Source organism: Coptis chinensis, chromosome 5 (genome assembly GCF_015680905.1).
Source record: "Coptis chinensis isolate HL-2020 chromosome 5, ASM1568090v1, whole genome shotgun sequence".
In the NCBI taxonomy this organism is placed as follows: Eukaryota; Viridiplantae; Streptophyta; class Magnoliopsida; order Ranunculales; family Ranunculaceae; genus Coptis; species Coptis chinensis.
This window is the reverse complement of record NC_141460.1, coordinates 94,287,426-94,314,174: the sequence shown is the minus strand read 5'-3', so window position 1 is coordinate 94,314,174 and position 26,749 is coordinate 94,287,426. Positions and strand designations below refer to the sequence as shown.

The 26,749-nt window shown below is 36.5% G+C and overlaps 1 protein-coding gene across 3 annotated transcripts; it reads left to right on the top strand.

Moving 5' to 3' along the window:
* Positions 1–5,370: 5,370 nt before the first annotated feature.
* LOC147500312 (uncharacterized) lies at positions 5,371–11,114 on the top strand. 3 transcript variants are annotated; one of them, XM_086561985.1, is made up of 9 exons: positions 5,371–5,573; positions 6,016–6,351; positions 6,545–6,945; positions 7,636–7,885; positions 8,503–8,668; positions 8,759–8,861; positions 9,589–9,717; positions 10,409–10,624; positions 10,713–11,114. In XM_086561985.1, exons 2-9 carry the CDS (start codon positions 6,120–6,122, stop codon positions 10,989–10,991), a joined length of 1,776 nt encoding a protein of 591 aa, XP_086418111.1. In that variant the 5' UTR covers positions 5,371–5,573; positions 6,016–6,119; the 3' UTR covers positions 10,992–11,114. The 3 variants fall into 3 exon arrangements, with proteins under 3 accessions (XP_086418111.1, XP_086418110.1, XP_086418112.1); XM_086561984.1 differs by having other exon boundaries at positions 5,371–5,714; XM_086561986.1 differs by lacking the exon at positions 5,371–5,573 and adding an exon at positions 5,781–5,874.
* The last annotated feature ends 15,635 nt before the right edge of the window (positions 11,115–26,749 follow it).

Below are 26,749 nucleotides of genomic sequence, written 5' to 3'. Positions count from 1 at the left end.
TTTTCAGACAAAAGTTGTTTTTTTGGTTTATGTGTTACAAATTTCTACTCTGTATTTCGCTTTAATGGTGTGGACGGAAATCTTTAGTTCTAGACTTGGCTTGGATGTGAATAAAAATATAATTATAAGAAGTAAGTGGAAAAATAAATTGAGAATAATAAGTTATAGAGTTTGATTTGATGATCAAATGAATAAAGTCTTTTTTTTTATTAATTTTAGTGCTGCTTCATTTTTTTTTCACGGCTAGATAGATTGACAAGTTTTTGTTATATAAAGAAGTTATTTATTGAAATCTTTCTTGGGTGTAAAAGTGATAAATTACAAACGACAATGTTATTTTAATTTAAAATATTTAACAAAGAGTTGGACAATTATGAGAGCGTGTATTTATAATGAAAATGTGAAACTATAACTAGAATTTTGAATTAGGGTCGGGCCTATGTTTGTAACCTTAGTCCTAGTCTTGCCCCTAGAAGGCCTTAGGGTCAGGTCGGCCCTGCCCTAAACTCTGTGAGGGCTTTAGTTGTGAGGGCTTAGAGTCGGGTCGGTCAGGGACGGGTTAGGGTCGTTAAGGCCAAATTTCCACCCTTACTATGGATACATGTATATTATCCTACCTAGACTAGAGCCCATTTCTTAATTTTTGGGCCTAGTTAGTATTCCTTGAGCTAAAGCTCAGTGTAAGAGCATTTTTAGGAGAGCAACAAAAAAAAAACATTAAAATTTTGAACCAAATCAAACACCAAACCAAAAAAACATCAACTATCTTTAGGAGCAACATTAAATTTTCGATATCAAATGACACGGTTTTAGATAAACCACACCAAATAGCCCACGCGGTTTTCCCAACACCGCGCCACTTAAGCCCATGTAACAGACCCAAGTCCACGCGGTTTTCCAAAACCGCGCGGTGTTCTCAACACCGCATGCTATTTCTATATATACATGACCAAAACCGCGCGATTCAATCACTTTCAACTTTTCTCTCAATTATAAACTCTTTATTTAGTAAAAAAAAACCAAAACCTACATAAACTCTTGAAATTTTATATGGATCATTTTGAACCTTTCGAGGGTGATGATGATAATGACGATGTGTATTGGCAGTACACAAACGACATTGGCGATGAGGGAGAGGTACAAGAACCCGAGAAAGTATAAGATGGTGGGGGAAAAGAAGTCGAGGATGTCGCGCCGACTGATAGACATCCGTATGTACTTGAGTATCAGATGAACGACTTCGATTGACAATTTAATCCCGGTGAAGCACTTGATATGCAAGTTGTGTCTTCTATACGTGATACAAAACATGTGTCGAGTGCAGTGTCTAATACTCATGTAATTAATTAGTTTTGATTAAATATTTTGAATATTATGCATTAATTAGTTGAGTTGGACCAATTAATTATTTATCTTATACGCATTATTTTTTTTTTCATAATATCAGCATGTTATTGACTACAGAGTTAGATTGGCTTTACTTGGTGTTAGAGAGTGGTGAAATATTATTAAGAGTTTGGATGAGTTTGTACATATTAGAGATAGTATTTTGTGTACATCTTTGGGTCTTTTGGTTGATATTGATTATGAGAAGGCTGATTGGGCAGTGATTATAGCTTTAGTAGAAATATGGTGAAATACAACTCATACATCTCATTTTCCTTGTACGGAGTTAGGGTTCACACCACTAGATTTTATCATATTTTCTGGGTTGAGTATCGGTATAAGCCAACCAATATCTTTTGATACAAATTATGAGAATATGGGTAGTATGCTTATGAGTTTTCCTCGCTTGGATGCGGATGCTTATGATTCTTCTGGTATTAAGCTATCTCATATTAAGACTGCATATATGGAACCCCTCTTGGATCCTGATACACAAGCGGAGTTAGCTTTGACTGTTCTACCTGGTAGTGAGGGTGTTGATCGATGTATATGTTAAGGCTTTTTTGATGTTTTTTATTGGGCATGTTCTGTTTCCAAATTGTCATTCTACGGTATGACTTGGATATTATGCTTATGTTTCTGATTTGCATAATATGAGAGATTATGACCTTGGTAGCTCAGTATATGTCATATTAATATCGGCGTTAGATAAAGCTTTACAGACATTCGGAAGTAGCAGATTGCAGGATTCACATGACTTTTAGAGATTTGGTTTTATGAGTACTTTCGATGTCTTTGTCCTAACATAGACATAATTGCTGATACTCCCCCCATATTTGCTAGTTGGTCAGGGCCTCACTTGACTCATAACAGGGGGCATATTAAAAATAATATTTGTATGGCTCGTGCTCAGATTAATATTAGATCATTGTCATCTATTGAGTGGAGACCTTGGCGTTTGTCTACTATCTTTGATGATCCAGTTGTGCAACATGCTTGTGTGTTGTCACGTCATAGAGTTATTTTTGCCGCACATGACTGTAAGATTTAGTACTGTGGCGACAAATGTTGGAGACAGATGACTGGACGTTATGGAGTTTCATGTGCTCCCATGCCAGATGTTAGTGATGCGAAGTCGTAGAGTATAACTCAAGTTCATGAAGTTCATGCCAGTTGTGGTCCTTGGCCAGATGCGTATTCTTTTGTTGTTGAAGCGATCACGATCAAGATTATAGATGGTGGGAACCGTGTCTCCATGGGTCCGTTGTTTGTTGGTGGTAGGCCAACAACTTCAAGTTTGTGGGCCTAAAAGGGATGAGACGTGAGCTACCTATTTCTCATCCGCCACAGCCTGTTTACAACCCACAACCTCTTAATGCATATCATCCAGCTCTTGTGTCTGCCAGTAATTCTCATATATTTGTCATGTGTGAACCTGATGGGGAGGCTACTTACATTTTCATTCTTGAGGTGTTTCATGCTCGTTGCCATGAGTTAGAGCCGCAGATTGATCAATATACCATGGTGAGTTTAGTTATTTTATTTTTCTTATTCATTACATATATAATATGTACTCACAATGTATTTTCTTGAATTTTCAGGCTGAGGTTCGGAAAATATATGAGAACCAGATTTGTATGTTTGATGGGATGAGGATTGCCGTGTATCATTATAGCCAAGAAAGAGAGGAGGCATATTCTCAAATATATCAACAATCCTAACATGCGTATGACGAGACACGAAAAACGTATGAGGATATTCAGCAGGTGTACACGCAACAACATCAAGGATATGAGGAACTTCAGGCTGAAGTAGTTAATCTTCGTGCAGACAGAGAAGATCTTGGTTCTCAGGTTAGGAACTTAAAGGAGCAGATTCGGAACATTCAAATAGAGAGAGGAAAGACATTGAGTGGTAAAGGGCGTAAGAAAAGAGCTACATAAATTTTATGTAATATGATAGGTTTTGGATCATTTTGGATATTAGATAATAATCATTGATTTTAGATTGCACAATTCTTAATGTATTTAATTTATTAATTTATTTAATTTATTAGATTTTGGATCACAAATCTTAATTTCTTTTCAATTACACAATTCTTAATTTTTTAATTTCTATGTACAATTCTTAATTTCTGAACTTCTATGCACAGTTATTAATTTTTAGAAAAAACGCACGCGATGTTGGCAAAACCACGCCAATAGAAATCCAAGCCCAGGCGGTGTTGGCAAAACCGCGCTATAGAAGCCCACTTAGCAGCCCAAGCCCTTGCGGTGTTGGAAAAATCGCGCGGTTTTGTCAAAACCGCGTGACTCTCATAAAATTGACCGATTTGATATTTGGTTTGGTATTTTTTTTGTGTTTTCATCAATATATAACTCTCATAAAATTGAAAAAACACCAAATTACCAACAATTTGGTGTTTTGATGCAAGGAAAGTATCACTCATAAAAATGCTCTAAAACCTTTCTTAGGTTGTGAACTTGTGTTTTGATGCAAGCAACAAAGAAGGAAAGTATTACTCATAAAAATGCTCTAAAACCTTTCTTCGGTCGGTTGGGAACTTGTGACTTGCCAATCTGTAGTTACACGTTAAAGAACTAGTCCTGTTACAAAGTACACAACTTTGTTTTAACTGCCAGCAGCCTCACATTCCCACTCATCTAGATGCATGATTTCTGTACGTGCCACACTGTATGGACCATTTACCTAAGTAACACTGAATGCTGGGCCACTAGTTTATGTTAGAAATCAACTTCATTGGTCACTCACCAGTTCTCACCTTCACCACATTCGGTGCAATCTTAGCTACCCCGTGATATAAAAGCTGGAATCTAAGTACGCAATATTGAAAGCTGATAACAAATGGCCCATCAGAATATACACGTGTAAGAACTAGAACGGCTGCTCTTTGGACGCAAGTGATTGTAACGTACCAAGCTTTAGATTTTCTACTGTTTCATGTATATCTTGACTTTTGAAGTCTTGTCATGATAAAGATCATATAGTACCTGAAGCAGCGAAATGTTGTATTGCTTAATTATTGTCCTCTCAAGCTAGTGCATCAGACCAGGTGATCTTAATATATGTAGTCTCTACCATAATATAAAATATCAAAATATGGATATTTATCGATATTCAATTTTTAGATATGTATCGTAGATATATTTTTTCTTTGGAGATATTTAACATTATTTCACATGTAAATATCGTGAATATATCTAAAATATCGATAAATATCATAAATATTGTAGATATTTCTTGATATATCATGATATATTATTTATATTTATTTGAAATATAATGGTAAATATTAAATAAAATTGTTATATATATAAAATATCGATAAATGTCTTCAAATATCGTAAAATATCGCAAAATATCACAAATATCATAAATATCGTTAAAATATCACCGATATTTGTAGTTGTATATATCTCTGAACATATTTTGATATTTATATATCTTTTTCTGAAATCCGGATAGATATCTCTAAATATATCGATATAATATATTTCCACTATATCTCTACACTATATGAAAGCCGGATCTTTAGGAGGAAAATTATCAACCGAAACTGTGTATTTCAGAATTCTATTTTATGATTTTAGAACCACCTCTTTTAATTATTCTAATAAGTTCCATTTTTTTAAATAATTTACCAAAAACTCTCTCACTTTATTGAAATTAGAATTAATTTCATATTATTTAAAATAATTTAAAAAACTTTATTTACGTTATTCAAATTATATTTAATTTCTCTTAATATTTTTATATTATTTTTTAGATTATAACTAGAATTCATAAATCCCATACTCCTAGTACTTAATATCTCAAGATAAACTGATAGAGCAGAAAAACTGCTTCCTATTAATATGGACCCACTTCTGTTTGGAAGTTAGTAGAGGTGTTGCACGGTTACAGTGTTACTTCACTATCATCATTACTTAATATATAAACATCAAAATTTCTACTCACCAAATCACAACTAAAGCGACATTAAATCATGAAAACCTTAGCTTAACACAGCAATGACTCGTGATCATGACTGAATGGTGCCAACAAAAAAAAAATGATCATGACTGAAGTAGTATATGGGCAAAGGACAGAAACATATACACTCTTTAAAAAATGATGAAAAAATGAAATGAAGAGAGAGATACAGAGAATAATCTCTGTGGTGGCAGGTATTTATTTAGATGACATATGACTGTTTCAAGAGAATATATTGTCTGGTTCTTAAATCTTACGTTCCCAAGATTTTTGTTTATCTGTTTTTGTAACACTTTTGTATGGTGAGTTGGTGACTTGGTTTCTTCTTTAGTGAGGTAAGCTTTTTAAACACGTTACATATGTATTTATGATGAAATGTAACGTGTTGCTCAAGGACTTGGAGTGTTTTGCATGATCATTTGTTTATTATGGGTTTTGATGAAGTGGGGTTAATATGATCACTTGAGCTTTATAAGTCTGAAAAATCAAATTAAGGTGCAACTACTTTTGATGTTTATTTTGTTCTTGATGGGTGAGAAAAAAGAAATTTTTAAAGCTTTATCAAGTGTGTTAGTTGATTGCTTTTGATGATTTATCTTCTCATTTTAGTGAAGTTTTTTGTTCATGTGACTACAGTAAAGAAGTTGGTTGGGAATGAAAATGTGATGTGTTGAAAAAGGGGATTTTAAAGAGGTTGTTTAGCATCTGTGAATTTTGGTTTGTAAAGTTGTTGATGAGAAATGGAGCAAACAACACAAAAGACTCTGGAGAGAGTTGTTTCACTAAAAGCTCTGCAAATGGGGAGTTCATTTCCATGTCAAATTTGTGTTGTGGGTTTTCTGTGTGGGGTATGTCTTACCTCTTTCTTTCTAGCTGCTCTTACTTCTTTTAGTGCCCTGGAGCTTGGAGGATTTGCATTTTCAAGTCTGTCATTGGGAACTCTACCACAAAATTCAAGCCCAGGGACTACCTGTAAGTTGCATTCCTCTATCTTGGCTCTAAGTTATTAATTTTGATTGAATTGATGTGTTTATGAGAAGTTGAGTCTTGGTTGGGCCTCAATATATTGTATTCGTTTTGGTTTGTAGAGATAGAGTCCCCTGCATTCCATGATTTTCGTTTCGTGATTGCTTGTGTTGACGACGCACTATTCGGTTGATTGTAGACATTGGTACAAGTGGTGAACAAATACCACTAGTAAGAGAAACTGAGAGGAAAATGAGTTCACAGCACAATAATAGGCATCACGAGGATGAGAGAGCCTCATTACTATATTCAGCCTGGGGAGCATTGCTGAATAATTCTGCACATGAGGACGAGGTGCTCTTAAGCACTGTACGGCTGAGGAAGTCAATAGTGCCCAAAGCCCCACATTTGGAAAACTGCAAATTTACTGCACGGATAAATGAATTTCTGGACAACCGCCGGGAGGACCAAACATCTCCATCATGGACTACATGGAAAGGATCGTTGGGCTTGGAACTGCTCCACCATTGGTCTACACTGGATAAACAACTGCAGAATGCTGAGCATCAAAGAAACAGTGAAGGTGCTTATGCTCCCTGGGTATGTGCTTTGTTGACAATGAGCATCAAATAATCTGTAATTTTGTTCTACCAATAAACATAGTTCAGCATGCACGGATAGAACTTTTCTTTCCAATGAATTCCCAAGTAAGAACACATGAGTTTATGATGTAAAAACCGCCATCAAACTTTACTCAAAATGTGTGGACCCTTCCTTTTTCACCCTTTGTTTTGTATCTTCTATTTACTAACAACTATAGACGTCTATCATTCACTAAATTGCCTATCTTGTATCTTCATAGATATGCTTGATTTGGGATGTTTATTGTCCCTTTTATCATTGTTTCCGGAACTTTCATACTTTAAGTGTTTACTGAAGAACACTATTAAACTAATACCAATAGTTGTGTTTGTTAAGAAAATCGTTACTATTCCCTCCAAATCAGCCTACTGAAAAACTGCAAACAGTCCAGCGGATTATTTTGCACTCTGCGAACTGTGGAATGCAGGGGAGACAATATTTCTCTAATTTATGACTGGGGAATATGAATCCCTGATAATTGTTACTTTTCAATATTATGGACTGTAATTCCTTGTCCAAGTGTTATGCCAATGTTTATGATTCATATTTGTATTTGTTATAATTCTTTTTCTTTTTGTCTTCTTTTTTCTTCCATTAGATGATAAGTTTGTTGGTCTGCCGCTTAACTAATAATGTCAACACCTGCAGATTGTAGGATCAGATGAAGATAATTTCCCTTTGACCCGGAAAGTACAACAAGACCTTTGGGTTAACCAACACCCCCTAAACTGCCATGATGCTAATGTAAGATTTCTTGTTGCTGACTGGGAGAAGCTACCGGGATTTGGTATTGGGGCCCAACTAGCAGGGATGTGTGGGCTTCTTGCTATTGCCATCAACGAACGGCGAGTTCTTGTTACAAAATATTACAACCGAGCTGACCATGACGGGTGTGAAGGTATTATGTTTGATTAGTTGTTTTTTTTTTCTGATTGGCAAGCCTGTTTTAAATGAGATCAGTAACTCATTGATGCTGGCGGGGTTCGACCCCCAGACCTTTGGTATCATCACCAAAGGTTTTACCGACTTTGCTAGTCGGCACCTGCAGTTGATTAGTTGTTAAGTCAGTATCTTCTAGAAACTAACTTTTTCTGTACACATTTTGTCTTGCGAAATCTGAGTGCTTCAGATATTTGTTATCTTCTCTGTTTTAGTTTCACATTGTGATACCCTGAGCATATATGCCCAAGTCGAGTAATGGTTATGCCAGGAGTTTAGTCCCGCATTAGGTAGGTTAGTGGTTCTCATGTGATTGATCTAACTGTAGCTAGCACCGCAGCCTTTTGAGGAAAACCACACCTCTTACGAGGTGGTTAAGTGGAGAGGGTCATCACACATGCCAATCGTGTTATCTGAAGGGGTCAGTCGTACAATTTTCCAAGTAAAATGTTTTTTTTTCTAGTTTTAGGAACTTGATTTTGCAGTAAAGGGTCAGTCATTACACATGTTAATAGTGTTAGTTTTTGGAACTTATTTTTTGGTATATGTAAAACAAAATGCTTTCTTCCTATTCAGGTCCATTGCGTTCCCGTTGGTCTTGCTACTTCTTCCCCGAGACATCTAAAGAATGTCAAGATCGTGCATCTGAACTAATGCAGAATAAAGAAGCTTGGGAGGATGGTATTGTAACAGGAAAAGATAACTATACCTCAAAGGAAATATGGGCTGGACGAATACCAAGGTAATATGTTCTGTCTGCGTTATACAGATTGGGTACCTTATTCTATTTTGTGTATATTCTTTTGTTAGTCACATTAGGTTTCTACTGCAGGATCTGGGGTGAACCTTGGAGTTGTTTGCAGCCAACAACGGAGATAAATGGGAGTTTGGTTAGAAATCACCGCAAAATGGATAGGAGGTGGTGGCGTGCACAGGTACGAGTTAAATGTTAATCCTTGCTTGTAGATAACTAGTTATGATTTTTCACTGAGATATGCTTGAAAATTCAAACCTCATAACAATACAATTTCCTTAATCTTTTGCCATGTGAAGAGAGAAACTGTTTTTTCAATCAATCCATTCTAGGCATTTAAGTGTGTAGTAGTGCACTAGTGCATAAACTCCTTTTTGGTATGGTTGTCTATTATCTTGGGTCTGATTGTCTGAACAGGTGACTTGTCAACTTAGACCTGATGGATCATGTGAGCTATCGGGCCATGTTGGGCCTCAATTTTCCTGGATTGATCAACCATGGAACACAATGGGAGGAGGGTTTGGATACTTGCTCTAGTGCAGTGTTTTCTAAGTTGATGGACATTGTGACTAGTAAAGTGAACAATGGATTAGTAACTTATGATTTTGGATCTAGGGTTTATGTGCATAAAGTTGGTGTTTTTAGCTTGTTGGATTTAGTGTTTATGTAATTATATGTGTGTAACATTTGTGGCTTAAATAATAACAATGTGTAGGCTAGAGAGATTAGATTTCCTTGAACAGAGTCAGAGAAGCTGAAAGGTTGCTAAAGAATAATTTTGAGAAATTTTCAATTGTGTGAGATTTGAAGATAGCGTCAGAACCCTGATTTTTCCTTTGTGTTCAAATTTTAATTATTTCATTTTGTCGTGATTTTTATTCTGATTTTGAAACTGAAAATTGCTTCAGGCTGTACGCTATCTCATGAGGTTTCAAAGTAAGTACACATGTGATCTGCTGAATATTGCTCGACATAATGCCTTTGGAATGCATGCTGCAAAGATGGTTCTGCAAAACCTTTCCCAACAATGGCCAAAGGTATGAAAATGCTTGTAAACCCGTATGTACTTCATTGAATTTATAGCTGTTGAAAAAAACACCAATTCTATGGCAAGACCAAACCCGACCCATGACCGCTAAATAGTTGGGTCAGATTCCAGTCGGGTTCACAGGTGACCTATTTACAAAATTTCACTATTACTTGACGTGATTGCCTCGCTTTTGTCTCTTGATATACTATGCAGTTATAACTTAAAATGAAGTTGGACCGTATGATTAAGTTATATACATGATTCAAGTTAAGATAATAAGATATACATGTGTTAACTAATTTAAAATGACTATACTAAATATATCTAAACAGGTCATACAGATCATGGGTTATCGACTCGACTCGCTTGACCCGACAACTAAATGGGTCTCGTTGCAGGTCAACTGGGTTAAATTTTGAAACCCAAACCCGACCCGCTTATTCCTCAGGTTTGGCGTGTTTATTTGTTAACCTGTTTATAGCGACCCAGAACCTGTATATATCAAATCCCAAACCTGCTAATTTCATGTCGGTTACAGAATTGCTACCCCTACATATTCCACAGCCATTGATAACAATGTTATTTTTATTACCATGTATGCACACAATGCTATTAGTTAAAACCACTGTACATGAATAAGACAACGGCTTTGCCCGTTATTATCTTCTCAATAGATGATTAAATCTAAAGTTAAACAGGTGGCTGGAGACAATCCTCAATCTGATATAGAACGAATTGTATGGTCCGATCATAAACCTTGGGTCCCTAGGCCAATTTTAAGCATGCATGTAAGGATGGGAGACAAGGCTTGTGAAATGAAAGTTATTGAATTCGAAGAGTACATGCGTCTTGCTGACCGGATCCGAAAGCGCTTCCCAAGCCTTAACAGCATTTGGCTTTCCACAGAAATGCAGGTTCGTATGTTGACTGCCGGTTTCCATTTGCTATGAACAAATGAATAATGACTGATACCTCTGTATTGGTGGCGTATATGATATACAGGAAGTTATTGATAAAACAATATCATACACCCATTGGAACTTTTATTACACAAATGTGACACGCCAAGTAGGAAATATTACAATGGCTTCTTATGAGGCAAGTCTTGGAAGAGAAACCAGCACAAATTATCCCCTTGTGAATTTCTTGATGGCGTCTGAAGCTGATTACTTCATTGGGGCTTTGGGATCAACATGGTGCTTCCTCATAGATGGCATGAGAAATACTGGTGGAAAAGTAATGGCTGGATACCTGAGTGTCAATAAGGACAGGTTTTGGTAAGTTATGGTATGTAAAGTCCCCCTCCCCCCTTCTTTTCTACTGTGAATAGCTGTATATTTGCACCAATAATCTATACATGTATTTTTCCACGTTTTAAAGAAAAATCTAGAGCTTTGTCATGTGTATACGTTTGTTCTAGTTATCCTTAAAAGCTGGAAAATGAAATTCTGAAGTCATTTTCTTCTATGTTATGGTATTTAAGTGTGTCAGTTCTTTAAATAGGCAGCATATGGAGAAAATATTTCTTTCACAAATTGTGCTAGGTGGACAGCAGGCAGCTGAAATGGCTCCTCGTTGCATGACACCTTACAGGTCCTATTCCTAACAAAGTCATGTATATCTTAGTAGCTTCTGTGCCCCCAGATGAGGTCACTGAACAACCCACGCCCCCCTCTCCCCCACACAATAACCCAGCCAAAACAAAAAGAAGAGGAAAATCCGTCTATTCCCCTGATATGATTAGTGAGGTCATTATTTTGTGCTTATTGCAACTTGTAAGGCCTTCATCATGCTATGTTGACATGTATGGCTAGCCTTGTTGTGCTTTTGCATTTTCAAAAATATCACTATGTTTGTATGTATTCCACTCTCATATTGTATAAGGAATAGGAATTCAGGTCACCTAACCTTTTTAAGATTTTAGTGCTTACACCATTATCAAAACAGTGGTATCCTTGTTTCTCATGCATTTACAGAGAATAAAAGGAATTATATCAGACACATAACTGATTGGCAGAGTGGTTTGAGTGCCTCCTAAAGTTATGAGGTGGTGGCTTCAAAATTTGACGGGCCATTTTTCCTATCGTTTGAAACTTGAAATAAGCTAGGTTGGAAGGGCAAGTTTGTCAGTATAGGAAAAAATTTGTGGCGGACCAGGTGGTTGGTTAGTAGAGCTTGAGGTGACAGCTTACTCCTTGACCCAGGGTGTTTCAAGTTTCAACTATCAAGAAACGTATCCCCTTCATGGATTGAATCCACGACCACCTAGATTCGTTTGGTTGTGTATATATTCTGAAAACTTGTTCAGCAGCGAATAATGCATACTTCTATAGGTGAGCAGTACTTGAACCAAAAACTGACGTGCTTAATTATAAGACTAATGCAAGTGTTTCATGATTAAATCAATTTCTCAACATTTATATCAGCAGAGGTTGGTGCTTATATTTTGGTAGACCTGTAAAAAGGTATGATAATAGTTTTTGTTGTCATTACTTGTTTGTTTGCATTTTTAGTTGAGAGATTTGTCCCTTATTTTATGCTTAAAAAAAAAGACCCACTTACTATGTAGTGGTGAATTGGTGATTGCCTGTTCCTTATTAGACTTAGAAACCTTATTGCGTTCTGAATTGTTGCCCACTATAAATTTGTGGTCTCTAATGACTTATATTTTATGGTGGGAACTGGGACTATTTTTTGCCAAGCCAATGCAAGAACAGCTCTAGCTAATGAAAAGTGATTTATTTCTCATAATGACGATGATCGAAAATGACGAGTAGACACTTATTACAAATTTCCTGTCCATGGCATCCATAAGCGTGTCGTATAATACATAATTGTATTAATACGCTCGTGGAGGGTGACATCTAAACAGGAGTAAAGCGCCTTTACATTCTTTAGCTGACTGAAACATGGATACATGATAAGTCGACACTCGTATAAAATGTTGATGCTTAAAGGGCCATTGCGACGTGATGGAAGAGAAGACGACACAATCCCACAATGGAGCTTTCTACTTGTGTACAAGAATGCACGCTTGGAAAACAAGTTGCAAATGGTTGCTTTATGGGTCCATATCTATGTCTGGGAAGACATGACCTACCCGACAGGCGGCAGCAAAGAGTCGAATGAGGCACTGTACCCTTTGAAGTACTTCTCCAAGAACCGTGAGAAATGTAGAACGTACTGCAAGCTGAAGTAGATGAATTAAGAGGAACTTTGATGCTATTATAGTGTGAGAAGGAGTTGAAACTCCTAGTGCCTCTTGAGCTCACATAGATAATGAAACAGTGTGGAGCTCATATCAGAGAAAGTCTTGTTGTGTCACATATATAAGTACAGGATAGCTTATTCTCCTTGCATTGAGCCAAAGGAAGTCAATGATAGTAATGAACTTTATCAGTTATGAAGGTCAACATCGCAGCAAACATTTCGTAATGAGACAGAATTCAAACGTGATGCAGATGGCGATGTTTTGTAAACAATATAGGAGACAAAACATGGAAGAAAGATTTTACCATATTCATACGTCGACTCATTTTTCTGTACGTAACCGTGTATCAGGCCGACATGCCACACTAGCATCGCTTGCAACTGCATAGGGGTGATAAAAAGGCCGGGCCGGGCTAGTCTTCTCCTATTTTGTAGAGGGCTGGCAATGGGTCAGAATAGAACTGATACCCGATTCAGTCTGAACCAATAAAAGCGGATTTGGGACAGCTAGTTAGCATATTAGACCGGTTCTGAGTCTTGAAAATCAGAACCGGATTCTTATTAGATTGGTTATGGATTAAGTATGTATCGAACCGTTATGGCCTGATCCAATTAAAATGTTTAGTCTTATTTTTCCAAATTTTCCTCCACCATATATTTCTATTACCTTATACAATATTGCAATATTTAAAGTTCCAAAATAATATATGCAAAATACATATGTAATATTACTATATTTTTTTTACATAATAAAAATATGGTTTCTATCTAAAGGAAAATTCTCCCTTACAAATTTGGATTTCAAATCATTCATTATGCCTTTTGGATTTGTGTACATTGTTTTTGTGTTTAGCAAAAAAAATTATTTAATATTTATATACGAAAATTAGGATCCAATTATAAAAAACTTGGTTTACCGGGTTAAAATTGAACTTATTGGTTCGGAACGGATCGGATCCGGAATCAAAAAAAAGTTTCCGGTTCGGTTCTGGTTCTCTAACTCAAATATCCATTCGGGTCAAGTCCGGTTCTGGGTTTGTATTGTTGAAAAGCGGATCAGTTTTGGATTTGCATAATTCCGGACCGATCCAACCCATTGCCAGCCCTAATTTTGTATTGAGGGCCGGGTCAAGTAGGGTTAAGCATGAAAACTCAAGCCCTGCCCCTCGACCCTCATTTTTTAGGGACAAATGAGGGCCGGGTCGGGTCCGGTCTAATTATACTTTACTATTTTTTTTTTTTTTTTTTTTTTTTTTTTAATTTTTTTTATTTATTTTTATCATATTTTGATTATGTATATTAATTTTAATTAAGTATACAAAACTAATTCTTATGTCTTTAAAAAAAAAAAAAAATGGTGGAAGAGATGATATTCTTAAAACATCTACATTTTTCATATTTAACTATATTGTTAAATTGGATTTGTTTTTATGTATGACTTATATACCTATCATTAAATCAATTACAAAAACACATATGTTATGTTATGTTCTAATTTATCTCCTATTAAAAACTAATTTAGTGATTTTTTTATACAATTTAGATAATTAGAATATAATATAAAAATATAATGTAAAATAATAAGAAAACGAATGAGGGCCAAATGAAGGATGGTGAGGGCTTAATAAGGGTCGAACTCATGCTTCAGAATCTAGGTTCTAACCCGTCCCTTATAAACTTGAGGGTCGGGCGACCCTCCCTCTCAAATTTGTGAATGCCAACTTTTAAGGGTTTGAACATGCAATTTTGAGGAGCGGGTCGGGTGAGGCCTGAGGGACAAATTATCACCCTACCGGACTACATGATTAAGAGGAGTCAATGGGTGCGGCCTACGCTAGATTGCACCAGAGTGCAACTTATTGTATGTCCATATCCAGAGCGAGTCGCCCCAAATACTTTTTTGAGGAAGGTTGCGGACTAGAAAATCTCCTCCCACTTAATTAAACAAATTAAATGAAAGGGAAACTTTAAGGAAAAAGAAACATTGTGTGAATACTTGAATGTTTGTCTAAATGCAATGTAACATATATGTAGTGCATTTCTATTAATTAAATAGATTACGCTAATGGGAACAGAATGTGTTGGATACTTGGATATATCAGATATGTTGACCGGTGATGATTGATTTATATGGTATAGTGCTCTCATTGTGATAATTTCAGACACTTTTTTTCGACCAATGTCCACAGAGATGAGTATACAACTATGAATTAATGAATTATTGTAATAGAAAAGGTCAGCCAACCCAGCCCTTGGATTGGAACATTTTTCCGAAGATGCATGAAATTGATGGCATATTCAGGGCAAGGGATTCAAAAAAGCACTAGTCCTTATCTGCTCAGACGTTCAACTCAAATTGGGCAACTCTAATTCAGGCTAATCATGTGTTAATCTATCCACTAAGAAAAGTGCTCATTGGCCTAATATGATTTTGTTAATTGGCCTAGTCAAAACCAATCCGATTGATGCGTAATACGTACACCACCATTGAGAGACAAAGCCTATTTCTTCACAAGAGACGTCTAATTTTCTAAAACTTGTTTCTATACTTTGAAATACGCAGAGAAATGCAAACTATCAACTATAATCAATGAAAAAAATGGTTTAAGTGAATATAATGTGAAGAACCATAAATTACCAGCGACACAGCATTCAGTTGCTGGTAGATCTTGCTGGCATCAAAACGGAAGGAGATTTCTGCATACAAAACAGTATACCTTCACAATTTATCCTATAAATAAGATTGCATCATCTCCATAACTAAATGTAAACATGCAAAAGTTGCACTTATTTTGTAGCTTTTTGTGCAAGTAATCTGCAGGGAATTATGATATCTTAATTTTACACTCTTAAAGTATGAAAATGTAAAAGACGCAGCTAAGTTTTTTTTTTTTTTTTTTTTTTTTAAAAAAAAGTTAAGCTGGAGTTAAAATAGACCCCACTTGTATATTAAAAGTTTAAAACCAAAGCAAAGCTTGAAGCTTACATTCCTCCTTAGCTAAAAGTATATTTATTAGAGGGAGGTACAACACGACACACTAGTATATAGCCTGAAGGCACAATTTCTACAAGCTATTGTACTTACAAGAAAATACAACTCAAAATATGATGTGTTTCCTTACCACTTCTTTTCGTGAAAGTAGGATGTTCTCATTATGCTACTTTCTAGCAAGGCCTAAAATATCGCTGAGATTTCTAAAATATCACTGATATATCTTGTTTTTTGGGTACAGATGAAAATATTCGATATATCTCTACTGAATATTGATTTTTTTTTGTGCCAATATTGAATATTGAATATTGATATATATCAACCGATATATACTATATATCCGATATAAATTGTTGACTTTGACTAATTTTTTACCAAATTTTATTAATATATCAACGATATTTATGATATAATCCGCAATATTTATGATATTATCCGATATAATCGATGATATTTTCGATATATCAAGATACAAAACAAAATTTTGACCGGTTAACAAAAGAATATATATCCACTGATATATTGATATATCCGATATATTTTGGTTTTTTGGGTATATAATATATTGCTCGAATTCGATATTTTAGTCTTTGCTTTTTAGTAATGAGTTGTTTTACTATCTTAGGATGATCGTTCCTAAGATGAAGTTGCGCTTTTTCATAGGTGCAAAAGAAACACCCGCAGCACCACCACACGTAAGTGAGTCCCAAAGTATCATCCCAAAACTCTTTGGTATATTCTTAAAAATTCTTCATCTTTTTATTTTTCATTAATGACTTTATTTTCTTCATTATTACGAGGGTAGGCTCTATCTTTCCCAGTGTTCGTGATTCCGAACTAAACCTCAGAATTCCGCCTAATATTTCAGTTTTTCAAATATATAGTTGAAATATTGATTATTCTAAAATCAATCGAAATTACGAATATAATAGGGGTCGAAATTTGATGAATTTCGGTTTTTAGATTTGTCGGAATTCTGAAATCCCGAACTATAATCTCTCCTGAAGAAAGCTCTCAGATCCTTTTGCTTCTTTTCAGCTTTACTGTAATCGGATTCTCTGATGTAGCTTCATATAGTGGCGGAGCCAGGTAGGGTGTAGGCCCCCCTTTAACTTGGGACAAAAACTAAATTAGTAGTACTTGTTTAGGCCCACCTAGTATAAAAAAAAAAAAACACACACACACACACACACACACACACACACACATTATTCAGGCCCACCTAGCTAGGCATTAGGAGGAGGTTTGGTTTGCCCAGGTGACTCTATTTATGCATTCGATGCTGTCATTTCTCGTCCACGCCAGGAAATAGTGGACTAAGGCTTGTTTTTCCTAATACTTTTACAAAGTAAAACAAAAGTTTTCATGCTCGAAAATAAATTAAAAGAATTTTTGGAGTGAGCATAATCCAAAATTGAATCGAAGAGAGGCAAAATAAGAAACATAGCTAGTAAAAATATGTAGTGGAGGTCATTTGGTCACTATCTCAAATGAGTTCCTCCTAGCACAGTACACTAGCCCCCCTCGAGAAATTTCTTGGCTCCGCCGCTGGCTTCATACCTTGCTTTACTATTACCATCAGGCAATGCAAATGTTTGGGCGACTATAGAATCCCCAAACAATTCAGGTTCATTTTCCGAGAGATCATATAATCATATTCATTAATTGCAATGTGGAACATATAATAAATATAAGTTCAAACATCATACAAGTTAAGTGATTATTAACCAACAAGGTATCTTTCAGTTTAAGTAACACATTTCTTAAGAGAAAACCTTTCAAAACCTCTCAACTGCAAACGAAGAGAATTTTTATTTTATACGTCAACAATCATCAGTCTTGAACTATTTGGCTTAAAACAAAAATGTCATCAAGCCATAGTGTCATACATAATTTAACATTTAACATCTTTCACTCTCACACATGCACGCACACGTGACATTCCACAACTGTACAAAATTTTCTATTACACACTACTACTGTACTTAAATTTTCCAAAAAGAATTAGTCATTCGATCTACCCCAAATTTTCCCTCTTAAGGAAATTAAACGATGTTGTTTCGGATAAGCGGAATGTCATCATATTCCAAAACTCCTACCCGCTTACGTAGCCATTTCTACATTCTTAAAGACGGTTTCTTTGAGTTTCAGGTGAAGTTCTTACAACTACCAGTCTCCAGGTGCAAGCTACCATTTTCCTTCCTTTAATTTCAAACTACAAAAACTGATTTTTCGTTTTTGAAGTGGCATCAAAATAATGTGCCTACAATTTTGGCCTTAGAGCATCTCTTGGGTTTGCCTCCAAGAATTCAGAATTTACCAAAATTCCATATGTGGGTGGAAGCAAACCCAGCTGCATCAATTGTTTGTTCGCATCTCTATTTCCAAAATTGACATTTCGTTTGAAGATACGGCGTGGGAGTGTCGTGTGGGTATTATTTTGACTTTCCAACTTTCTAGTGTCGAGTGGGGGTTTTTTTTTTAAAAATATTTAGAGGGTTAAGACAGACCCACACCGGTTACATTGAAAGACCCTAGCTCGAAGGCTTACATTGTCCGAAAGGAACCTAGCTCGAAGGCTCTCACCGATGCACCCCCACACCGGTTACATTGAAAGACCCTAGCCCGAAGGCTTATATTGTTCGAAGGCTCATCAACCCCAAAGGGAACCTAACCCGAAAGCTCTCGCCGATGCGCCAGTTTTTAGTAGACCCAACCACCTCCACCTTGTCCATGAAGACTTGCTTTAACTCCTTGGTTCACCTATCGTAATAGCATCTTGTCTCTAGCCCGAAGGCTCACTTGACCCAAAGCCCAATCACATAATTATACAAGAAAGAAATTCTAACCAACACTTGGTAGGATTCGAACTTGCAATCTCTGATTCTCTCCCATGAGAAGAGGGTTTTCTTTAATTTTAACAAACCATGTCATTTTTTTAGGCAAAATAAATTTTAAATAATTTAAAAACTAATTAATTTGGACCCATGCATTTTTAACAAAAATAAATAAAAATAAAAATAAAATATTTTAAAATAAAATTGGATCCCACTATTAACTAGATTTGTTTGCTACCACTTGGAGTTGGAGCTGGTTTATTTGTAAACAAGCATTCACATTCTTAATGACAAATTTTGAGAATTTGACTCCACCACCTAGAGATGCTATTAGAAGGAGCACATAAATGATTGATCACCCAAATCCAATTACAAGAAAATTCTATTATCAAAAAAGTAATTAGTTATTATTTTTTGATTCGGACTAAAAAGTAAAATTAATCTTATATATTAAGTAGGACATAATTTAATAGATAGCTTTCCGAACAATGAAAACAGAAATAATTTGCTCACAAGTCACAACTTTATCTTTTACTAATTTAAAAATTCTGACCCTGACTTACACTTTTGCAATAGTATTATAATATATTTTTTATTATGTGATTTGTGACTATTGGTCACACTTTTTAGGATGGTTTTGCTCATATTATTTTTCTATATTTACAATATTACATTTATTGTCTTAATCATTTAGTTTGGGCATAAAAACAACATGTGTGTTGATGCTAGTTCAAATTAAGAGGTATCGCACGATGAGCATGTAATGTATCATGGAACGAAGTTGACTTATCGAAAATGACAAAGATGATTGAAATGACTTATAATTTGTGCATTTTATGTATGTCGTCATAATAAACCTTTCTTGAATGGAAGTAGAAACATCTCTTGAAAATTAGGTTAAAAATCGGTTTTTGTACTAGAATTTTGTTACATGCAAACTTGCACTAACCAATATTTCTTAAAGTAGTCAATTTGACATCACGGAAATTACATAACATCAGAAAACGCCCTCAAAAATACATATAAGAACACTAAGTACATTGATTTTTAATCCATAATATGCGTCCAACTGCTATGTGGGAAATGCAGTTGAAGAATCTAAAACTGTTTATAAACTTTCCAATTTCAGTGGGATTTGCTGATGTAAATGGAACCTAATCATTTCTAATGTGGACTATACAGCAATAGCCAATAGTCATATAAGCACCAAACCCCTTTTATCTAACAAAAGTTAATGCAATCAATCTATTAATTATGGGATTTTGGTGGGTGGCGCCTTATTAACCTGATGTTGGTTTGATGGATTTTATTACTCTTCAATAGGAAATATATGGTGCTCTAAGATCCCAATTGCTACTTGGTAACCGAACTATATAGTAAAATGATTAGTGGTCCACTTGATCCGAAGAAAGGGATTAATCATAGTATTTTTGCAAGAATGTCTTTCTATGTCACATTTCCATTACAAGTATGACTTTTTAGGAAAAATGTCTAATGCATGTTCCACTAATGGCTTACTTTGAGTGGTACATCTAATGCCCCTTCATTTCCAATATAACATTTTGGGATTATTTTAATACTTAATGTTGCTCCTATGTAAAAAAAATAATAGATTAGTGAGGTGTGATTATGATCCATTCTTTGGGTCAAGTGCGGTTGTACACACATTGCCTTGGTAGATTTGATCTTTTTCTCTCAAACACAGACACAGAGACGTCCGTGACATGATTCATTACAAAAGTTGGTTGTTGGAACTTGGAACATCAAACTTGAAATCCAATTTTTAGTTTGGTTCATGGCATAGAAATTAAACCAAACAGAAATTAAGCTGATGAGGTTTGTTGATAACATATTTCTTTGATAGTTTGATATAAAGGTCTTGATAACATTGTTGACTGCAGAGTGCAGACCTCCAGTATTAGATTTACAATTGTTGGGTTGTGTAACCTTGAGCTTTGCTTCGGTGTCCGACTATGGTCTTGTCCCGCTTGCTGCGATTTGACTGTTGGGAGAAGTGCGACCCGTGCAGTGCCCCTGCGTCCTTTATACTTGGTCTTGTCGTAAGTTGCATGGTTCCCAAAGTTCACCTTCAGGCCTTAATTTGCTTTTTATATCATAAAACCCAAAAAGAAAGTAAAACTAGAAATCTAACATGTAAATTCCTTCCACGAAAATTAGGCCTCCACACGTATCACGGGAAAAAAACTCCCTAAAATTTATAGGCCTCAATTCTTAGTTTCTTACTACTTATATACCATTTTTCTTTATTAAATTGTTGAGAAAAAAAAAAAGGCACCAATATAACAATATTATGAAACCGCCTTAGGCCACACTTTGGTTTATGCCTTCCGAATTTTTGGAAATTTTCAATGTTTTTTATTTTTTGATATTTTTTGGCCTAAAGCCTATTTTCTCACATTTTTCTATGTGCAAATACCTATATAAAAAAATAAAATAGGGTTTTGCTTTAAAAGTTAAACAACTTTAAACAGAGATTCATTTCATGGGGATTGTGGGAGAAATTTCCATAATTTAAAATTCATTTGTAAGTTAGGATTGGGTTGCTAATAAAAAATGAAGCCTATTTTGTTCTTGATTCTAGATACCTCTTGTAAACTCTCCAATCTTTACTATAAAAACTACACCAACCACTAAACCTCAATAACAAAATCCAATGAATACTCTTGAAAGCAAACAAAATTGATGTAAAGCAAACTTCCCACCTAAACAAACCACCATTGCTTTCAAAATCTTCCTTTCACTCTAGGAAGTCCTTGTAGATAATATTTACCGAACCATGAATAGCCTTTGCAAAGAAAAATCTTTGTGTCTCTTTGCATCATCATTTACGATTAGCTTTCTTATTCATTTATATTATTGTTATCAATTATCTATAACTATATTTATTGGTGTTTGCTATGATTTTGCTATGATGATAAATTAGTGGCTTGAAATACATGTTCTTGATTGCTTGCTTTGTTATGTTGAGTTTGATACTTTGATAACATTTATCAAAGTTCTTTGGGGTGAGAAGGTACCACATATATGTCTAATTTTATTTCTAGTTGTTTTGCTTGTGTGTTAATGCCATACTTTCAAGTAATGCTACATTGAAATCATTTGGAAAATAAAGTAACTAGATTGTGTGTGTGTGACTTTCTTAGTGAAATCTCAACAAGACTTGGTATCAAAGAAGGTGCGAGTTGCTTTTAAAATATCCTATTATGTTTGTGTAGTGGTCATTGAATCAATATATGTAAACTCCAATCTTTACTATAAACTTTTTTAAACTCGCTCTTGTGTGTGAGGAAAAGACTCCACCTTTAGTAGATAAGGCTAGGTGTTTGTAGAAATTCCTCCGAGAAGTCCAAGTTGAAATCATTTGTTAAAGTTCGAGATGGAAGTGTGACTTTATAATGTGAAATCCCAACAAAGAAAAGCTACAAGATAGAAGAAGTTTTATGGAACAAACTTGGCTATTAAGGGTTTGTAGAAATTTGCAAATTGAGGGCGCCATGACTTTATCAAAAAAGGATTTGATGGAAGTTTTTTGATAAGTGAGAAGCCCGAGGAGATTTCGCAAGGCATATGGGATTTGCAAGATAGAAAGGCATTGGCCACAATCCGATTGAGTCTCTCGAAGTCGGTAGCTTTCAATATTAAAACCGAGAAGACAGCGAAGTCTCTCATGGAGACACTTACAACGATGTATGAACAACCCTCGACTGTGAACAAAGTCTATTTGATCACCAAACTTTTTAGCATAAGAATGTCGGAGGGGACCTCCTTCAAGGATCACCTAAATGAATTCAACCAAACTAAAGACCAATTGGAGTCAGTTGAGATTACATTTAGTGATGAGGTGCTAGCTTTGGCGATACTTGGACAATTGCCTCCAAGTTAAAAGGCAACTATGGCGGCTATTAGTGGCTCTGCAGGAATGACCAAGTTGTAGTTTAAGCACGTTGTTAGTATGATATTAATCGAGGAAATCCGGAGACAGGATTGTCCTTCATCTTCGGGGTAAACTTCAGGGTCGGTATTGAGCACTGAAAGTAAAAGAAGAAATTCATACAGGAGTCGTGGTAAGAAAAAGTGGAGGGGGAGATTGAAATCTCAAACCCCCCGATTGCAAAGCGTTGAACACAAATCTCGAGATATAAGTGAAGTTGTATGCTATAATTGTGGTAGGCCTGACCACTATAATCCCAATTGCCCGGCACCAAGAAACAACAACAACATTAATAAGAACAAGAAAAAGAATAAAGAAGCCAATGTTGTTGAGATGGTAGATGATGCTTTAATATGTTTGATGGAGCAAAATAAGGAGTCTTGGGTACTTGATTTCAGCATCTTTCCATGCTACCTCACATCGAGAGTTCTTTGAGAACTACACCGAAATTGACCTTGGAACGGTCTTTCTCGGTGATGACCAACCTTGTGACATTGTCGGCAAGGGTGACGTGCATGTCAAGCAGAATGGCTCGTCATGGTTATTGAGGGATGTCAGACACGTTCCGGATTTGAAAAAGAATTTGATTTCTGTGGGGCAATTGGCAAGTGAAGGATTTGTTACAGTCTTCACCGGTAACACTTGGAAGGTCTCGAAGGGTTCAATGGTTGTTGCAAATGGCAGGAAAGATGGTACTCTCTACATGACTACACATGGGTGTGAGTCGATTGTCGTGGCACATGGCAAAGAGGATCTAAATGTTTGGCACCGCAGACTTGGTCACATGAGTGAGAAAGGAATGTAAATCCTTCACTCTTCTGGTCAACTCCTAAAGTTACAGTCGATTGAAATTGACTTCTGTGAGAACTGTGTATTTGGAAAGCAGAAGCGGGTGAGTTCTCAGAGAATGGGTCAGATTCCGAAAGCTAGCAGGCTTGAGTTGATTCATATAGATGTCTGGGGGCCAGTTAATGTCTCTTCACTTGGCGGAAAGTTATATTTTATGACTTTCATTGATGACCATACTAGGAAGGTGTGGGTCTATTTTTTGAGACACAAGTCAGAATTATTTGAAGTGTTCAAGACTTGGAAGGCCATGGTTAAGAATGAAACAAGTATGAAAGTAAATAAGCTGAGATCCGACAACGGTGGAGAGTATGAGGATTCAGGTTTTAAAAAGTGTTGTGTTGACAATGGAATCAAAATGGAAAAGACTTTGTCATGGACACCTCAGCAGAATGGGGTTGCAGAGCGGATGAATAGAACACTAATAGAGAGAGCTAGGTGTATGCGTACACTAGTAGGCTTGCCCAAGCAGTTATGGGCAGAAAGTGTTAGCACAGCAGTTTACCTGATCAATAGAGGACCGTCAGTACCTTTGGATTTTAAGATTTTATAGGAAATGTGGAGCGGAAAGGATGTGAACCTTTCCCATTTGAAGGTGTTTGGTTGTGTGTCCTATGTCCACATTAGTGACCAAGCTAGAAGCAAGCTTGATGTTAAGTCACTAAAGTGTACCTTCATCGGCTATGGCGGTGATGATTTTGGGTATCGCTTTTGGGATGATCAAAATCGGAAAATCATTCGTAGTAGAGATGTTGTGTTTGATGAGAAGGTGATGTACAAGGACAGAGATGAAGCACAAACCAAGGAATCAGTTACAGAGAGTGGCATAGAGTATGTTGAGTTGGAAGACTTTGATGTAAGTCGTGGTATAGTGGGAGCCCCACGGTCAGAGGATGACAGTAGTAGTGACTCAGATGACAATGAGAATACTACATCACTGAGTCCATCTCCACCTCGTGCCCCAAGGAAGACATCCAGGCCACATGTACCGAGTACGAGATATCCACCCTCCACCTATGTGAATTATTTGCTACTTACTGATGGTGGCGAGCCTCAATGCTATGATGAAGCATTGGAGGCGAGTGATGCAAGCAAGTGGGAGCTTGCTATGCAAGATGAGATGAAGTCCCTCATCTCTAATGGCACGTGGGAGTTAGCCAAACTATCCATGGGCAAGAAGGCTCTACAGAACAAATGGGTGTTTAGAGTCAAAGAGGAACATGATGGTTCCCAGAGATACAAAGCGAGGCTAGTAGTCAAGGGTTTTCAACAGAAAGCAGGCGTTGACTTCACAGAGATATTCTCCCCAGTGGTGAAACTGAATACTATTCGGTCAGTGTTGAGTATTATTGCAGCGGAAAATTTGTATCTTGAGCAATTGGATGTTAAAATTGTCTTCCTCTATGGTGACCTAGTTGAGGAAATTTACATGCAGCAACCGAAGGGTTTCATCAAGAAGGATAAAGAAAATATGGTATGCAGGCTCAGAAAGAGCTTGTATGGTTTGAAATAAGCACCTAGGCAGTGGTACAGGAAGTTTGATAACTTCATGCAAGAAAATAACTACTATAAATGCAATGCTGACCATTGTTGTTACTTCAAGAGGTTCGACTCCAACTACGTCATCCTATTACTATATGTTGATGATATGTTAGTAGCGAGTTCTGATATGTCAGAAATTGGGAGATTGAAAGAGAAGTTGGCAAGTGAGTTCTCTATGAAGGACTTGGGTGCAACGAAATAGATTCTAGTGATGAGGATCGGAAAAGATAGACATAAAGGTATCCTGGAGTTGTCTCAGGCTAAGTATATTGAGAAGGTATTGAAGATGTTCAACATGGATAGTGCGAAACTAGTTTGCACACCTTTAGCAGTCCACTTCAAGTTGTCCAAGGAACACTCTCCCAAGACTGTTGAGGAAAGAAACTTCATGACTAAGGTATCATACGCCTATACCATTGGAATTCTTATGTATGACATGGTTTGCACGCGTCCGGATATAGCCCAAGCAGTGGGAGTTGTTAGTAGATTTATGTCTAATCATGGCAAGCAACATTGGGAAGCCGTGAAGTGGATATTGAGATATCTGAGAGGTACTACAGAGAAACGTCTATGTTATGAAAGGGTGTTATGAACCTGCAAAGGTATGTGGATGCCGATTTTGCAGGTGAGGTAGATCGCGGAAGAAGCATTACTGGTTATGTCTTTACAGTAGGTGCTACTACAGTGAGTTGGATTTCTCAGTTACAGAAGATTGTTACTTTGTCTACCACAGAAGCAGAGTATGTGGCCGTTACAGAGGCAAGCAAAGAGATGATTTGGTTATAGGGATCGATGGAAGAGCTTGGGATGAAGCAAGAGAGAAGTGTGTTACACAGTGACAGTCAGAGTGCTATACATCTTGCTAAGAATTCCGCTTTTTATTCTAGGACTAAGCACATTGGTCTCTGGTATCATTTTATCCGATCTCTGTTGGAGGATGAGGTTTTGGCACTTGAGAAGATCCAAGGGAGTGAGAATCTGGCGGATATGTTGACCAAGACCGTGCCTACTGAGAAGTTGAAGTTGTGTTCAACTTCGGTGAGTCTTCTTGCTTGAAGACCATGATGGATGAGCCGAGTGTTTTATTAGTAAATTGGATTTGGATTGAGTTGTTACAATTGAGATGTGATGTGCATATAGAATCTCGAAGGTTCCAAGTGGGAGATTGTTGGGTTGTGGAACCATCGAGCTTTGCTCCAATGTCCGACTATGCCGCTTTCACGATTTTCTGTTTGGAGAAGAAGGCGCACCTTGCGCTCCACTTGTCTTGTCCCAGGAGCACCCCGCACTCATGCTGTGAGAAAGTTACTAGAAATTGGCAACGAAGGGGGCAATCTGTGCTCGACCACGCCTTGTCCAAGGCGCACCATGCGCGTTCATGCCTTCCGAAATTTTCAATGGTTTTTGATATTTCGGCCCAAAGCCTATTTTCTCACATTTTTCTATGTGTACATATATAAAGGAAATAGAATAGGGTTTTAAGACAATTTTGAGAGATTCATTTCGTGGGAATTGTGGGAACTCTATTAAACTAGGGTTTGAGTGAGGCCTCTTGTTCTTGATTCTAGATATTTATTGTAAACTCTCCAATCTTTACTATAAAGGAAACTCGGCTCTTGTGTGGACGTAGGTAACATTTACCGAACCACCTTAAATCTTT